General features: G+C 48.4%; 1 protein-coding gene across 2 annotated transcripts in view; it reads left to right on the top strand.

Moving 5' to 3' along the window:
- Positions 1-17,209, top strand: part of RAB40C (RAB40C, member RAS oncogene family) — a 36,430-nt gene that overhangs the window by 8,385 nt on the left and 10,836 nt on the right. The window contains exons 1-3 of one of the 2 annotated variants that reach the window (XM_040079352.1): positions 1,036-1,074; positions 9,767-9,827; positions 12,493-12,553. In XM_040079352.1, the coding sequence (XP_039935286.1) occupies positions 1,044-1,074; positions 9,767-9,827; positions 12,493-12,553 (153 nt within the window). In that variant the 5' untranslated portion in view covers positions 1,036-1,043. Of the gene's footprint in view, positions 1-1,035; positions 1,075-9,766; positions 9,828-12,492; positions 12,554-17,209 lie in introns of those variants that run through there. The other variant, XM_040079351.1, reaches the window with a different exon arrangement.

The raw sequence follows: 17,209 nt of genomic DNA, 5'->3' as shown, positions 1-17,209 counted from the left end.
AGCTGTTCTGGGAACTCTGCAAGTGTCTGATTAACCTGTCTACACCCAGCTGAAGAGCTGCAGCTCTCTCTTGGTGTTTGGGTGTGAAGCATAGGTCTGGAGATGAAGTTTTGTTGCTGGCAAAACCTGCAGATGCCAGGTGGGGTGTGGATGGGGATCCCAGGGATCAGAGCCAGCATCTGCAGGACCCCTGAGCAGGCGTGCACCTGAGCCTGGCATGCACCATGCAGGCTGCCCAGGCACGGTGTGGGGATGCCACGAGGGTCTGATGCTGCAGAGCAGCATTTCCCTGCACAGTGTCCACAGAAATGTGACTATGGAGGGGTAGGATATTCAAAGTATTTTGGACAAAAGGCTTGGATTTTTTTGAGTGTTGGAGATTTTTTTTGTCTCCAAGCATATCTTGATGTTTGTACGGTCATCCAGCAACAATGCAGACTGTTATGGTGCCCTCTGATTTCCCTCACAGGCTGCCTTTGTTTCTGCGTGCAGCTGTGTAGTTTTTATGGAGATCTGAACTGCAAGGCATGAAGAAACTCTTTTGTTTGTTGTTGCTTCTGTGCATAAAATGGTTCTTGATTTTCTTCTAAAGCACAAATCCACTTCACATTGCTGATTCTGGACTGAGTTTGGACTGTTTCTGGGATTTCCCGGGTGTCTGATGAAATTGTTGGAGCTTTAGGAACAGATTTACTCCTGGCTTCAAATGCCGTTTTCTGATGCAATTGTGCCCCTTAAGTGTGCCCAGAACAGAGTTCCTCTGTGTGAGGACCATATAGCTGCTGAAACGCTGCTGGGCTTGGAGCAGGCAATGGACAAGTGAAATCTGCAAATCCGGGCTTCTTAGGGGTCTCCAACTCAGTTTTCCTTTTGGCTGGTTACAAAACCAAACAAGCAATCATTTGCCAGAGATCCCCACCTACAAGCCCTCTCAGCTGAAGATGCCTGGGAACTGATGTGAGCAGACTTCCTGTGAAAGGCTTCCAGGCTAAATGGAAATCCCTCTCAGCTGAAATGAGGCGTCTATGAATGAAAGATGGAGTATGTTTTTCAGGAGAAAACCTACAAATCTGGGTAACTACAGATAACTGAATGGCGTTTGCTCTCTCTCTGTCTCAACATGTGTGTCAGCGCGAGGTGCTTGGCAGCTCGTTGCATTTCTCCCGGAGCTGCCAAGCCCCTCAGCAGCTCCCCGGGGCTGGCAGAGCTCACCCGGCGTGGGCTCTGCATGGGGCTCTCCTCCTGCCCAAAGCAGCTCCGGCTCATCTGCTGCACACAGAAATAATGGGGAGCTCTTGTTGCCTCCCAGCGAGGGTGGATTGTGTGTCAGCTGCCAGGGGATGAAGGCAGGAGTGGTGCTGCTCTCCTGCATGCCCAGTGGCAGCCGAGACCTCTTGATCCTGTTCCCAAAGCTCGGCTACAGTGCAGGACAGGATCACAGAGGTAAAATCACGTGCTTGCTGACCTTCAGTCCCAGCTCTGCAGGCAGGAACTGGGCTGCTTTGCAGTGGTGCTGCTGGGGAACTTCTATCATCTTGCACAAAACAGAGTAGTGATACTGTGAGGTAAGCTGTGGCACTGAAAGGCACAGACCTGGGATGAATCCACCTGTGTTTGGTTGACCCCTCTTATTGGTGATGACAATTTGTTTCTCTCTCTAAAGAGTAGGTAATTGAATGCGTGACTCAAAGGGATGAGCTCATGTGTTGTTTGGAAGGGATTTTTCCCATGGCTCACAGCTCTGAGCTGACTAGTTAAATTGCTGCTGTTAATGTGCTGCTGTACACACTTTTTAGGGTTGGGTGGCTTCATCGGTTGTTATTTGAATAGCTCAAATTCTCTTTTTTCATCTGTTGTGTTGATGCCCTCATAGTACATTTTTTCTGAACAATTTAGTATCACTTACAGGTGAAAGAGACAGTAACTACTCCTCTAAGTGCATAGTAGAAGCTGGGGTGGAAGATAATGTACCTGTAGTATCTTCTTATAGGCATTGCTGCCTGTTTTTAAAGTGCTCATGAAATAAGAAGATCTCAAACCTGCATCTGTGGGTGCTGGCCCCAGCAACTGCCTTCTGCCTGGGAGTGGGTTTGGTGTTGGATTAATACATTTGGTTAAACCTGTTTGCTCTGAACATGCTTTCAGCAGCTCCTGGCCACCTGTGATTTCCATGCTCGTCTGCCTTGTTTGACTGGAAGTGAAGCAACAAGTCTTCCTCTATCAGCTTTTGCCCACAAACAACCAATTCTGATAGCTGAATTCTGCCGTTTTACTCACAGGCTGCTGAAGGCTTGTAAAAAAAACCCAAACCAGCAAACCCCAAAATAAGACATTTTAAACCACGTTTACAATCTGTCCTGGCTTTGTATTCTGCTCTTGGAGCAACTTGGTCACTGGCCTCAGTCAGTGTAGATGACATTTCATGACCATCTCCACCATAAGCGGTTCTTAAATAAAAAAGTGCAGGATGTGGGGTGTGGTGAGAGTGAGCAGTGAAGGTGGTGTTGGGGGTGTAGTCTCTGTTGTCTTGTGGAATATGGTTTTCCCAGAAAATGAGTCCCAGGAGGTCAGTGCCCACTTTGGTGTGTGGGAGAGCCTGTGGAGAAGCTGGTGAGTTTCTATCACCCTGGCTGTGTTGCAGGAACGTGCTGTGGAGCTGCTCTGGAGTGGCTCTGTCGCTCCCAGCCTCACCTTGTGTAATGCTCCCAGTGCACCCCCAAAGCTGGGCACTGGAGAGGCTCTGCTGGAAACTCTGCCTGTGGGTAACACGCTGTGGCTGGGCAGCTCTTTCATCCTGAGACAGCCTCAGCAGGAGGGTGTTGCTTCAGGGCTGCTCTGAGCTCCTCTGCCAATGTCTGTGCTGTCCAGATTCCTGCTGTGAGCCCCATGTGTGAATGTGGTTTGCTTGTGGAGGTGGTCTGGGGTCTTTGCCTTGGTTTTGGGGTGAGGATTTTACATGCTTAGGACTGGAAGTGGGACTGACGTTCTTATTCCGTAGCTGATCTGCCAGCAGACCCAGAGCTGTTATTCTTACCTTTTGGCCTCAACTTTGTGGCCTCCCAGCACTTCTCCTCCCTCCTTTATTTTCTTGGCCTTGTTGAGGATGGGACTTAGCTGCATGTTGCTGCTTCTGCCTTTTTGTCATACTCAGCAGGGGTGGGGGTGTCTGGCCACTGGCTGCTCTCCCCCCACAGTGGTTCCAGCTTTCAGGAGGGTCTGGGCAGCCTCAGGTGGAGCCTGCACACACAGGGGCAAGGCTTCCTATGCCCCAGCCACGTCAGTCATGACTTGGAAAGGCATGGATCATCTTGGGAAAGGACTAGTAACATCCTGGAAAGGTCTGGTAACATCTGTGACACCCAGGGACTTGGTAGAATAAAGAAGTAGCCTTTGGACACTGCTCTGGTATTGCTGGCATTTGGGATAAATTAATTTCTGTACTAATTGCCTTAGGCTGGACTTAGCAAAGCACAGAAGGGATCCAGTAACAACACAGGCAGAGGGGCAGCCTTTGCACTGTGTGCAGCACAGATTTTTTTCTTTTTTTTTTTCCCTTTTTAATCCAGCAGGAAGATTGGCAAAGGCTCTTTGGAGGGAGAGGTGGGGGAGACCTTTCAGCCGTTCATGTCTTGTCACACCAATAAGATGGCAGCTAGTTTATGTGGCAGAAAGCATGCTGGTATGTCCTCAAAGATGTGCCAAGGGACTGTGGCAGGGGGAGCCCAAGTGACACCCAGCTGGGCTCTGCCAGCCCTGCAAGAGGGCTCAGAGGAGGGGACACTGATTGGACCCCTCATGGAGAACGTGGCTGGAAGGGACAGGGCTCTCGTGCATAGTTTATGTTCTCAAAAAAATTCACAATTGCTGTGGTGTTCTTGGCATCCACAGTGTTGTCTAAACTGTTGATAAGGTTTAAAATCAAATTTACCCATCTCTGCTTAGTAACAGTTCCTGGAGTCCTTGCTGCTGAGAAGCTTCACCGCAGATTCATGCTTAATGTTTTCCTGTTGCAAACACACAGTAAAGGATTTGCAGTCCATTGACCCACTGTAAAGTGTTCCTAGGTGCTTATCTACTTTTGTTGAAGTGAGAACATGCGTTTAAGCCCAGCTGCACAGTGGGAGATTGCAGCTTTGATCCTTCCCTGTGTAGTAAGGAAGGATTGTCACAACACAGGTTACAAATTCCTGGCTGGATACTCTTGGTGTTGGCCTGTTTTATAATCATGGCATGTCTTTGAATCTGTCAGCTCCTTGCTCTGGTGCCACACAGCATGTCCAGCCCTTCACAGCTGGTTACTCAAGTTCACTGTGAAATCTCAGCAAGTTAAATATTTGATGTGTATTCTCTATGTTTTCATTCCAGCCCTGTGCTCTCCTCTCTTCCCAGTAGCCAGTGGTCAGTGTGGCACTAAACCGACAAACCTTTAGGGAGACCTTTGCACTTGGCAGAGCTGATGACCTAGGAACAAACAGAGGAGGCTGCAGGTTTGGGGGAAAACCCAGCATTTTCAGTTAGACGTTTGTGTTGTGGTGGCTTCAGCTGCACTAATGACAATCACAAATCAAAGTCCATCACCAGGCTGGCTGGGTGACACGGTGAGTCTTTCTGGTGGCTTCTGAGCCAGTCTTAAAATTTCCAAGTCGAGCCGAGCATTTCTGTAGGGCTGCAACAGACCAGGCACAGCTCACCCTCAGCCCTCTTCTGAGCACTCAGATGCTGTCAGAGTTGCAAAATGCAGCTACTCCGACTTAATTATGTCTGTAGATAAAGGAACAATCCACTGAATTGCAGCATTAGTCAGGTAACAAAAGTCCACTCCGTTTATCTTATTTCTTATTTATATGATGCAATGAGTAAAGGTTTGGCCTTGGTTCATCATCACTGTACACCTCCAATTTTGCCTGTTGACCTTACGTATCACTTTGCAAGCAGGTTGGTGATCTTCTTTTGAATTACACGCAATGAAACCAAATTTAATTTTGAAAAGGAGGAAAAAAGCTGAGGTTGCATTATATAGCACATGCCTGTAAGCTGGGGGAACTGAGTTTTAATGAAGTTAAAATAATGTGCACTGGTTTGGGGTTTTTTTTTGTGGGTGGACTAACAGCGAGGTGGATTCCGAACTCCCACAGGCAGAAACATTCATGCAAGAAATGAGGTGGCAAAAGCATCTTTGGCCAACCTGACTCATGCAAACTGGAAATGACTGCAAGTGACAAGGAGTCGGAGTCTCTCTCAGAAGGAAAGCAAGCTTGTCTTAAAATTATATCAGTGTTTCACTTGAGTACATTGATTTATTTTTACTACTTCTAGATTTTTTTTTCCTTTGAAAAGAGATTTTTGGGCATCACCCGGAATGTCTTCTGTCCCAGATTGGTGAATAAATTATGTTCTTCTTAGAGACACTGCAGATGCAGACTGGAGATGGTGCTGGCAGCTTTTGGGGGAGGTCTCAGGAAAACCTGCTGATGGCTTGGTTAATGTGGGATGAGTGTCCCTGTCACAGGGCGAGTCCTGGTTAAGCCTTTGTGATGTCTGTGTAGGCACAGGAATTGTTAGCTGGATCTTGGATCATTAGAGCATCCCTGGAGGAGGACACTTGATTTGGACCAATAACCTAAATGTGGTGTTGGCTCTGGCATTAGCCTGGGAGCTGGAATCACCCTCCCCTCAGTGTGCAGTGGGGATCACCTTGGAAATCTAAAGGAGGAAAGAGGCCCATGCTGCTTTTAGGTTTTGCTCAAACTTGCCCTTTTAAGGGGAGGTGCCCTTCTGGCCCCCACCCAGGCATTAGGGCAGAGTCACCTGGTGAGTTGAAACTCCAGACTTGTCTCCTTTTCTCTGAAATAAAGACCCACACAAAACCCAGAGGCCACCGTGTTTCAGTAGTAAATATTTATAGAGCTTTGTTCACTTGAGCTATTTAAAGCAATTTTCCCGAGAGATCAACCTCTTTAAAGGGAGAGCATGAAATGCACATCTCCCTTGTGTTTCTCCCTTTTCCAGTGTGACTTCCAGATCCATGTACCTGCTCGGCTGCTGCCTCCTCCTTTGTGTTTTTGCTGCTCATGCAGGTGCAGGGCAGAGGCTGAATTCCCAGGGGGAAAGGGAAGAGCCTGATACAAAGTAGTATCAAGTGCTGGGAAAAAGTTACCATTTCTCTTGGTGGGATTTTGCTTCTCCTCTTCACAAGTGTCATCCTTTGGGTGAAAGCTTTAATTAACCTCAGGTTGGGTGTTGAGTTTTCCAGTGATACTGATGTGAAGTGTGTTGTGCTCACCATGAGTAATTTGAAAGAAATCAGAGTTTCCTATAACACATCCCATGGATTCCCATGGGAAAATGACTTGCTTTCTTAGGTTTTCCTTATAGCAACTGGCAGAAGAAAGAAAGAAAGGTTTGGGATTCCCTGGAGCCTTGCCTGGAGCATGAAACCCAGCTCCGTGGAGGAGAATCAAGTGTCTGACATCAGGCTTGGTACAGCAGATCCCTCTGCACAGTGCCCAGTGCCAGGTCGGCTCTCTGCTCCAGGAATGGGGCTGGGATGGCATCAGTGTAAGCAGGAGTCTAAAGCAACACAGGAGTTGGCCTGAATGCTAAATCTGAGAGAACAGCCCAGACTTGTTCTCTGAGCCTCATTCACTTGTTGCATCATGCTAATATTGGTGCAGAAGGAGATCAGTTGATATAAAATAGCCTTTAAAGAAGAGTGGGTTCTTCCCCCAGCGTCGCTGCACAGGGCTGGGCAGGGCCAGTTCTCTGAGCTGTGTGTGCTGCAGGAGCATCCCAGGGGTGGGGCTGGGCCCTCCCTGTCAGGGGAGTGGGACCAGAGCCACTCTGGCAGAGCAGTGTCCATCCCGAAAAGAGGCACGCTTGGCTGTAAGCAGAGGTGATGCTCAGGTAGGGGAAAACCTGTCACCTGCAGAAAGGAAGTTCTAGAAACTTCCCTTTACTTGTGTCGGAGCTGCCTGAAATGTAAAGGCAGAGGGGCAGCCCCGGTTTGGCCATGGCTGTGTGCTGCCACGTTCCAGCAGCCTCAGTGCAGAGGTGGCATCTAGTGGCTGCTGTGACCCTCTGTCCCCAGATCCCTGGGACAAGGGGGGAGCCAAGGCTGACCTTGGGCATGGGTAAGAGAGCTCAACTGTTCAGCTTCCCTGTGAGATGTAAATGTGGGGGTGCCTTGGGCTGCAGCTCAGGACGTGGTTGTGTGTTACTGCAGCTGAAATATAAGGGGTCAGTCCTGGTGTTCACCACCGTGGTGAGTCCCATGATTTTGAGGGCACCTCTAATTCATGCAGAATTTGTGGCACCAGTGAGCCATGGGAGAGCTGTACTTGTGAACTGCAGCCTAGTCAGTGCTAACCAGCTAAAATAACAGACCAAAACCAGGGAGTGCCTTTGAGCTGTCCTGATGCACTGAGTGTTTATGGAAAACGGAAGCTGAAAGTTTCTCCAGAACATTGCCGTTGTGCAGGCTTTTGTCCTTCATTAATGACCTTCGTCGTAGGCAGAGTTTGCTCCAAAACCTTTTGTAAATTCAGTCCTAGTCTCAGTTTGGGTGTTTGCAAGCTTAAAAGTGCAGCACTTTCCTCAGCCCATTACCAGATATCCGCTTGCTTTTAACTGGAATGTGTGTGACCTCCTTGGGCCAGTGTCTTGTGTCCCTCTGGATTAAAGTATGCAGTGTAATTTCAGATGGACATAGATTATTTTAAGCATTTCTCTGGTGACCGGGTCATGAGTTTTGAGGACAGAGAACCCATGTTCCTCTGGGGATGTAGGGTGGGCAGTTAAGGGGCAAGGAGCATAATGAAGACATCTGTGTATTTGACATTTCCATTGACAAGTTTCCTTCTCTTCCCAGTTAAGCTGAACCTCTCTCACTTTTAAAAGCTGTAGTCAAGCAATTTGTTTCAGCTCAGTACTGGTATTTTTGGATGTATGTGGCCTCCAGGCCCTGAAAACTGTCCCTGTCCCCCCTCCGTGGTGCTTTCGTGCAACTGCTCCACCCATGCACTGCTGGACTGAGGGTGGTAGGGGCTCGCTGCTGACGGAGAGCTCTTGTGCCTAAGGAGGGGGCAGAGGCTCTGGGGATTTTGCATCTGAACCAGCAATGGGCTCCTTCCCTAACAGCCTATCACAGATCCTGGCTCAGGAAGTGGTAGGGGAAGATGTCTGGATGCTCCCTTCTGGTAGCAGAGGAGCCGTACTCCCACTACTCCTTGCCACCCCTAGGGATGAGGCGGATTTATATCTGCCTGACAATAAATACAGATCATTCACTTGTCTCTGGAGGAAGATAAAATGTAAACTGCCTATTTTCTGTGATACAGCACTGGAAATAGTATTTAAGATAATTATCTTTATTGCTTTTTATAGCACCCTACGAAGGCTGAAATCTAATTTGTTTTTCACTAACAGGGAACTCCTGTGGATGACTCAGAAAAATCCATTTGCTTTATTGACAAACTTGTCTGGTTGTCAGGGCAGTGTTCTCCTTGCAGGAAAAGGGAAATGCAGGGCATAACACAACAGTGTGTTAATAGAGATTCAAAGTTTGATATCTGTTGGCAAGAAGAAAAACTAAAGTTGATGTAATTAGAGTGAAGTGACTCTGCTTTATTAAAAGGTTGTAAATTAGTTGATGCTTCAGTGGGTGTGCAGTAATGGTGCTCTGTGCTTTGTTTATGCAACTTCACAACACTTGAAGCTTATTAACAAGAGCTTGCTGAGAAGCTGCTTTTCCTGGGCATCTGGTGTCCCTTGGCTTTGGGAGGGAGGTGGGAGGTGCAGTTGTGCCTCTTGCCCTCTGCCTGGGGATGCAGGTCGTGCTCTGTTCAGTGTGGTTTGGGCCTGTTGCTTGCAAGGGGAGTTGGTTTTTTTTTGTTTAATTTCTCAGTCTTACTGTGAGACAGGCTCCCAGTTTTAACAAATTTCTTGCGTATCTGAAGGTACTGGACACCCCTTGTGTGAGTGAGTTGTGTGCTGGCGCAGCTGGGTGTGGTGGTTTGGGGGTTTCTGCTGCTCCGGTGCTGTGGCTCTATGAAAAACAAAAGCAGATGTCTGGGCTGTTTCTCAGCCCTTCACGAGGGGGGAGTGTGTCCTGCCTTACCTGGCCCTCTGTGATCCACCCCACAGAGCCACTCAGAGGAAGAAACAGCAATCTTTGGACAGCCTTCCTGTAACATTTCCCAAAATGTCCTGTGGCTGCAGGCAGTGGTGTTTGAGAGATGCTGGACTGCATGCTGATGTAGCAGAGATGTATCTAAATTGTTTGTCTGTGGCTCAACCACCCAGAAGTCTAATTTATCACTGCCATGTGGGATAATGCTCCGAATCACTAAGTCTCAGAGAATCATGGAGTGACTTGGGTTAGAAGGAACGCTGAAGCTCACCTTGTTCCATCCCCTGTGCCATGGTCAGGGACACCTTCCTAGGTTGCTCCAAGCCCCATCCAACCGCTCCTGCAGCTCAAGTTCTAGGAGGTTTAAAACCACAATGAAGAAGTGAGAAGCACTGTAGGGGTTAACAGTGTTTTCAGGGAGGAGGGATAGAGCTCCACAAGAGCAGTCTTTGCAATGGAGCAGAAGTTCTGTTCCTGTCAGGTCTCTGCAGCTCTCCTCAAAGAGGCAGCAGAGCAAGGAGGAGAAAACATCCCTTTAGGAAACATGAAATGAGAGCTCCATGTGGGCAGAGCAAGGTTCTTGTGCGTCTCTGAGGACGTTTGCAGAGTTTGCTCAGCTTTTCATTGCTTTTCTTTCAGGAATTGACTACAAGACCACTACTATCTTGTTGGACGGCAGAAGGGTCAAGCTGGAACTCTGGTGAGTGTTTCTGAGCCTTTCTAAGCCAAATGCTGAGAGCTCAGACCAAGTGAGCTGGGACACGGGGCTGGGGCGATGCTGTGTAGGGCATGGACATCCCTGGCTGTGTGGTGGGACTTCCTGGCTGTTCTTACCAGAAAGTTACTCTGGCAAGCAAGATCCCTTTCTGTCAGTCAAATAGCACAAACACCATGCTACTCTTTGCTGGAATAGTCTGAATTCTGTCATTGTCTATAATAAGTGACCGTTTTCACTGTTACTCTGCACTTGAGACCCCACATGTAGCTCTGTTGTCCAGAGCTCCTGGCACAAGAAAGACATGGGTATGTTAGAAGAGGTTCAGAGGAGACCATAAAGATGCTCCAAGGGCTGGAGCCCCTCTGCTCTGGAGCCAGGCTTGGAGAGCTGGGGGTGCTCACCTGGAGAGGAGAAGGCTCCAGGGAGAGCTCAGAGCCCCTGGCAGTGCCTAAAGGGCTCCAGGAGAGCTGCAGAGGGACTGGGAACAAGGACCTGGAGTGACAGAACAAAGGGAAGTGGCTTCCCACAGCCAGAGGACAGAGTTAGGCGGGATATTGGGCAGGAATTGTTCCCTGTGAGGGTGGGCAGGAGCTGGCACAGGGTGCCCAGAGCAGCTGTGGCTGCCCCTGGATCCCTGGCAGTGTCCAAGGCCAGGCTGGACATTGGGGCTTGGAGCAGCCTGGGATGGTGGAAGGTGTCCCTGCCCATGGCAGGGGTTGGAACTGGTTGGTGTATAATACCTCTTCCAACCAAATTATCACATCATTCTGTATTCCCATACAGTTCTTGATCACTGAGGGACTAGTATTGTTTTGGAAGCAATACTCTATTTTCCTGAAATCCAAGGATGAGAAATAGAAACAAGAGAAGGAAAGTAGAACAGGTGAAGCCCTTAGTCCCTCAGCAGCTGGGTATTTCTCAATGCCTTGAGTAGAAAATTAAAACAAGCTGTGAACAGACATCACAGCATCAGGGTGGGGTGAACCCCTGGAGAGCAGGACTGCCTGGGGTGACCAGAGACTGGGACAGAGATGGGAGAGCACTGCTTGGGAGGAGTAGCCCCTGCTTTATCTGTCAGCACTGGAGGGACAGCTGGAGTCCTTTTGGCTGAGCTTTGTCTGAGCTCTAACTTGCTGAGGAGCTGACACAGCAGTCTGTGGAGATGAAAGAGGAGGTACAGGACAGGATAGGTAAGGATAGGTAGTCTGTCCCTACCCTGGTTTTCACACAGATCCAGGAGGGAATGACAGAGCTCTTAAAGCATGGAGTTAAATATCCCCTTACAAATGCTTGAGTCAAGTAACAGGAATATTAGTAATGTGTGAATTGTTAAATAGGAATGAACTCCATGTTCTCAGCCTCAGTGACTGACTCTAGTAGTGTGTAGTTTGGTGTTTTAATTACACCCCTGCTCTCTGAAGCTGAATGTCCTCATTTTTCTTAAGAAGAAGAACAGAAGCAGCTAATTTATCTCTTCTAGCCTCCATGGTTTTATGTGCTACTTGCGTTCTTGTCTCTTGTAAGATGCCTATTTTAACATTTCAGCCCCAAGTGTGTAGTAACTTAGTGCTTCCCTCTTGAAACCATCTTTTTATATGGCAATTCTTGAGCTGGAGAACAGCACAGCAACTGGAAAGCTGATAACACTGATTGATGATGCCTTAGTGTAATCTTTTACCATTATTTATCCAGTATTTGATTGTTGAGGGAGAAGGACATGTAAGCACAGGCTGTTAGATTGATGTCCAGGATCCTGCAAAGCTTTAGATCTGAAAAAAATAACTGTCTTGCATGTGAGGACAGTATGTTTTTCCTAGAGCTGCAAATCTGGGGCTAAGGGATTCCTCGGCCTTCTCAGTGGTCATTAAAGTGTCTTTTCTCCTGGCCCAGGGAATAGATTGGAGAAAGACCATAATGATTAGCCTGACACATTTCAGTATATCCTGGTTAAATCACAGTGCTGGGCTCTGGTGTCTTGTTCCAGAACAGCCCTGAGGGGTGTTGGTAATGTTGTCCAACCTAGTTACACCTAGTCCAGACAGGTGTGACTGAAAAGCCCCTTACTGTCACAGTGGTCTGGAAACACTGTGCCCCACTCCTGTTCCTCAGCTTTCTGTAGGGTATATAGACCTGGTCTGTAAGGGATCTGGGTATGAAGAGAATTCCCTTTATTTATGGTTAAAATATGTTTGAAAAATAAGTGAATCCTAGTGCAAGGCAGTTTTCCTCCCATGAGTGGTCACATTCAGGTTGGCTGTTCTCCATGGCTGGGAGACCTTTGCAGTCTCACTCTGGCTTTGAACTCCTGTGGACTGGAGGGAACTAGGCAGAAAATCCTTTGCCCAGGGGAGTAAAATGACTTATACCCTCACACATCATCAGGTAGTGCTGCAGCTGTGTGGTTTGGGCTTGTACCTTCTCCGTGGGAAGCACAATGAAGTGACAACCTGTACCCAGACGTGGAGATGTACCCGCCAGTTCCTCCCCAGAAGAACCCACCATGCAGAGCGCTTCGGGTACCAAGCACATCCTAAAGATCTGCCAAGATCAACACTGATTTTTATTTTATTCTTTATGGCCAGTTGGGGATATGCTGTATGGGAGTCAATTCTCCACATCTCATAGCTGTAACTTTTCTGTGTTTCAGGGACACCTCAGGGCAAGGAAGATTTTGCACCATTTTCAGATCCTACTCCAGAGGAGCCCAGGTAAGTGCTGCTCTCAGGGCTTGGATGGGACACATTTGCCTTTTCTTTAGGCTGTGTAAGTCTTTCCTGCCATAGTGAAGAGCTCTGAAGAGGAATGCACTGATCACCAAAAGGATCTCTGTAGATGACCAGAGACAATGAATATTGTCTTGTTGCCTGGGATTCTGTTCTTATGAAGTGGTGGGAGAGAAGGGAGCAAACAGCAGACTTTGCTAAACTCCTACAGAAAAGATCTGTGCAGACAGTATTCAGTCTTAATTTCTAGAGGAGGGCTGAGAGGTTTGGGTTAGAGAAGATGAGGCAATTCTTGCTCTAGATCTGCCTTAGCTTTCATGTGGGAGCTCTTATTTTCTGAGGTTTTTAAAATTTGTTTAAATATGGCACTGGCTTTCCCAGTGGAGTTCTTACAGTCTGTGTGGCTTTCGAGTCAGTTCCAAAAATAGGGGTGGCTCGTACTTGAGTGTTTGAGGCAGACTTGAAACTAGAGCAGCTCAATTGGAACGTAAAGTATGTGTGTTCCTCAAAACATGAGGCAGAGTGTTACATTTTGATTTTCTCCTTTGGGCCTTGCTCCAGAATAGCATCAAGAACCTCAACAGCTCGAAAATCTTGTGGTCCTCTGGAAAGTTGCTGTTTATAGTGCTTTCTCACAGTTCTGTCCTTTTAGTTACATGTCAGGGTCCCTCCAAGATAAAGTGTACCCAGGTTAAATGAGTTACTTTATTTTCCTTACTGTTTTCAAGTTGGAAAACTTTTGAGAAAATTCCTCTTCTGTTAGACACTAGTAGTCAGAAGCTGTATATCAGCCTCCTGAACATGCCAGTATCCTGGGAGATTCCCAGCCTTTGGGAAACTTTGTACTTCTACTCCAGTTCTTACTACTCTTGGCTTTTTGCTCCTTGTATCTGTAGATCTTTGCTTTGCTAACAGGTAAAATCCATGTTGTTCTCTTCCTCTGACTTCCTGCAAATCCACTCATACCATAGACACAGGAGCACCTCATCTGGGGTGTGCTGTTGGGATCTCCCCGTGTCCTGTTTATTCATGTTAGTGCACATCTCTGGTGGTCTGGATGCTTTGAGGCAGCTCCTTTGAAGCAGAAGCCAATTTCCTGGTGCTTGCAGAAAAGTGCAAGGGAAGGAGAGTTGGAGTTCTGCAGTGGGAGAGTGGAGGATCTCCTGTTCACATGCTCAGTCCTGTGTCTGAGTTTCTTTCAACTTCTATATTTCATTTTCTTTCAGCCTCTGCTACATTTCAGAAAAATCTGGAACTCAGATCACATGATAACAGTTTGCATTGGAAGGGAGCTTAAGGCTCATCTCATTCCAAGCCCATGTGCAGGGACATCCTCCACTAGTGTCCAGTGTGCTCCAAGCCCCATCCAACCTGGCCTTGAACACTTCCAGGGATCAGGAATCCACTACCTGCTCATGGAACCTGTGGGCTTGAGGCCAGCGTTTCTTCCCTGACCAGTTAGAAATGAACAGAACTGGTCAGTGTGGTTTTCTGGTGACCACAGAACTCAGCTCTGGTCAGGCTCTTTCTAAGACCTTGCTGTGTCATATGCTCAGGTCAAACTGGGAATAGAAAGCAGCAACTACTGTGTCCAGGAATGTCACCTGGGTGTTTTTAGCCCTGTGTGCAGCACTGTGCACCGTGGTTACTCCCCTTGGTGTGACCTGGGAGCTCCTCAGAGCAAGTGCTGTGTCTTGGCAGAGCCACACCCTGAGAACCTGAGCCCACATGCCAGAACATGTACCTGCTGCTGCCACAGGGCAAACTGGGGCACAGGGCACCGCTGAAATGAGCAGTGATGAGAGCACTCCACTTGGATGGGGGGCAGAGACACACGTCTGTGTGGAGCCTGCATGGAGCTCTGAGGCACAGGCACAGCACCTCCACGGGATTCCTGCAGCCCGTTCTCCCTGGGTGCCACGAGGTGTCATGTACCTGGCTGCCTGCAGGCTTGAAAGGAATTGATTTTTCTCTTCCTTCTTCAAAGTGAAACTCTTTACCTTCTTCAGCTATATTTATCAGTATTGCTGGAGGAGCTCTCACCTGAACATCAGCAAGGTTTGCCTCATCCATCTCATTGCCTACCCCTCCCAAGGAGTGAGTCTGAGAGACAGAAAACCTCAGCAGCCAGGCAGGGGGACCTCTAATGAGAATGCTTAATAGAATCACAGAATCACTAAGGTGGAAAAAGCCCTCTCAGATCAGTGAGTCAAAGCAGCAAGCCAGCGCTGCCAAGGCCCCAGCTAAACTGTGTCTCTCAGCACCACATTCTACGTGGATTTTTTAAACCATCTCCAGAGATGGTGATTCCACCAGTGTACTGGACAGCCTGTGCCAATGCCTGACTACCTTTTCAGTGAAGAAATTACCCCAAAATGCAATCTAGCACAACTTGAGGTTGTTTCTTCTCACTCTGTCCCTTGTTATATGGGAGAAGAGACCAATCCCCACCTGACTCTCACCTCCCTTCAGGAAGTTGTAGAGAGCAATTCACTGCTGAATGCTGGGGAATGGAGCTCACTTGCACAGCAAGGTGTAGCTCACACCTTTGCCTCAGACCCCCTCTGCTCCTGCAACAAATGCCTTTTCCAAAGTGCAGTTGTGATGTGTTAATCCTGGTCTGCCTAAACAGTCAATGCTTAAAAGCAGCAAACCAGCCCGAAGGAGCAACCCTGCCTAGGAGGAGGAGAGGTAATTCCCAAGGCAAGTCTCTCCATGCCTTCTGAAAGTGCCCAGGAGATGAGCACAGGGGAAAGTTCCTCTTGAAAATGACTGGAGTCCTTGTACAGTCTTCTCCAGGTGGCTTGAAGTAAAACTCAGATTGTTTTCAGCAACAAGTGGTTGGCTCCCATGTGATGTTCCAGTGTTATTCCTGTATTAACAGGAATACAGATACCACGTCTCTTAAATAAGTCACCACAACTTTCAATGGAAGAAGTATCTAAATTTATACTCTGGTTAACCAAAGCAAGAGGACTGTTTGTTTTGAATAACAAATGCCTGTGTGACTGCAAGGATGGACTTCCAACACCTCCAGTTATTTTCAGTATGCAGAAGCTGACTTCTTCTGGCATGGCCTTAGCATAAATACAGCATAACCTGTGTGTTCTTGGCAGAGAAACAAAGAAATGCTTCTGAGTTCTCTGACTTAGAGTTATGGAATGGTTTGAGTTGGAAGGGACCTTAAAGCCCATCCCATTCCAGCCCCTGCCATGGGCAGGGACACCTTCAACCCAGGTTGCTCCAAGCCCCGTCCAGCCTGGTCTTGGACACTGCCAGGGATCCAGGGGCAGCCACAGCTGCTCTGGGCACCCTGTGCCAGGCCCTGCCCACCCTCCCAGGGAACAATTCCTGCCCAATCTCCCATCCAGCCCTGCCCTCTGGCACTGGAACCCATTCCCTGTGTCCTGTCCCTCCATCCCTTGTCCCCAGTCCCTCTGCAGCTCTCCTGGAGCCCCTTTAGGCCCTGGCAGGGGCTCTGAGCTCTCCCTGGAGCCTTCTCCTCTCCAGGTGAGCACCCCCAGCTCTCCCAGCCTGGCTCCAGAGCAGAGGGGCTCCAGCCCCTGGAGCATCTCTGCAGCCTCCTCTGAACTATTACAAGATGTCCACGTCCCTCTCATGCTGGAGGCCCCAGGGCTGGGTGCAGTGCTCCAGGTGTGGTCTCCAGGATGTCTTCAAGGCTGTGTGCTGTACTGGCTTAGCTGCAGCTGTTTGCTTTCCTTTCTACTGCCTTGGAATCATCAGACTTGAAGACTTCTGCCGTAGGAAGGCTGGCACAAGTCCCCTTGGAAGCAAGAGAAACAGCTTATTTAAACTAAAAGCCAAAAGCTCAGGAAGAACAAATCCAGCAGAGAAGAGAGGTACCAGCATGGGAAAAGCTCTGTTTGAAGTTCAGTGTGATATTTGTACAAGAACAGATTGGTGTAAACTGGCCTTGAGCACCTTCACGCTGAGAATTAGTGGAAGGTTCTCACTGAGTAAAGGACTAAAGAGCACAAGAGGACCTTGAAGAATGGGGTTCCAGAGAGGACTTGTACAGGTTGGCTGTGAGAGCAGGAGGCTGGCTCAGCAACCTGGCAGCCCTTACCCAGGCCTGAATAGCCAGTGCTCAAGAGAATACTTGGTATGAAAAGTGTCTCTAAGCCAGAGAAGCATGCCTGACTTTCCCACACACTCTTTATTGTTTTTCAAGTGTAGTGATAAGAACTGAATTTTCTGAAATAGAGCCTGGACAGGTTGCAACATGGAAAAGCAGTCTCCAGACAGCAGGAAGACCTTCTTGTGAGTTCTTTTTTCCCCCATGGCACAGCCTGGTGCAGTGCTCAGGTTGAACTTCTGGCTGGTCCCTCCCCAGGGAAAGGACTCGAGTACCTTGATGCTTTCCCCAGTTTCAGCTCCGCACCAGTGGCCTGGGTCCCCAGGCATCATGTGACTTTCATGATCAGCAGGACCTTCTTCCTCTTGAAATTATGTGCAGTAAAACATCCTTGCTGCCCCTGATGAGCTGGCTCTGAGCAAGAACCAGCCCCTTCTTCCAGCATGATTGCCTCAGGGTTTGCTGTGAGGATCACAGGCCTCTTGCCTTCCTCCCTGCCCTGCCTTAGCAGATCTGATCTCATCAAGGGCACAGTGAGCTCTTGG

The sequence above is a fragment of the Hirundo rustica genome, chromosome 15 (assembly GCF_015227805.2).
Source record: "Hirundo rustica isolate bHirRus1 chromosome 15, bHirRus1.pri.v3, whole genome shotgun sequence".
NCBI classification, from domain to species: domain Eukaryota; kingdom Metazoa; phylum Chordata; class Aves; order Passeriformes; family Hirundinidae; genus Hirundo; species Hirundo rustica.
The sequence above is the reverse complement of the archived record's forward strand: the minus strand, read 5'-3'. Positions and strand labels throughout refer to the sequence as shown.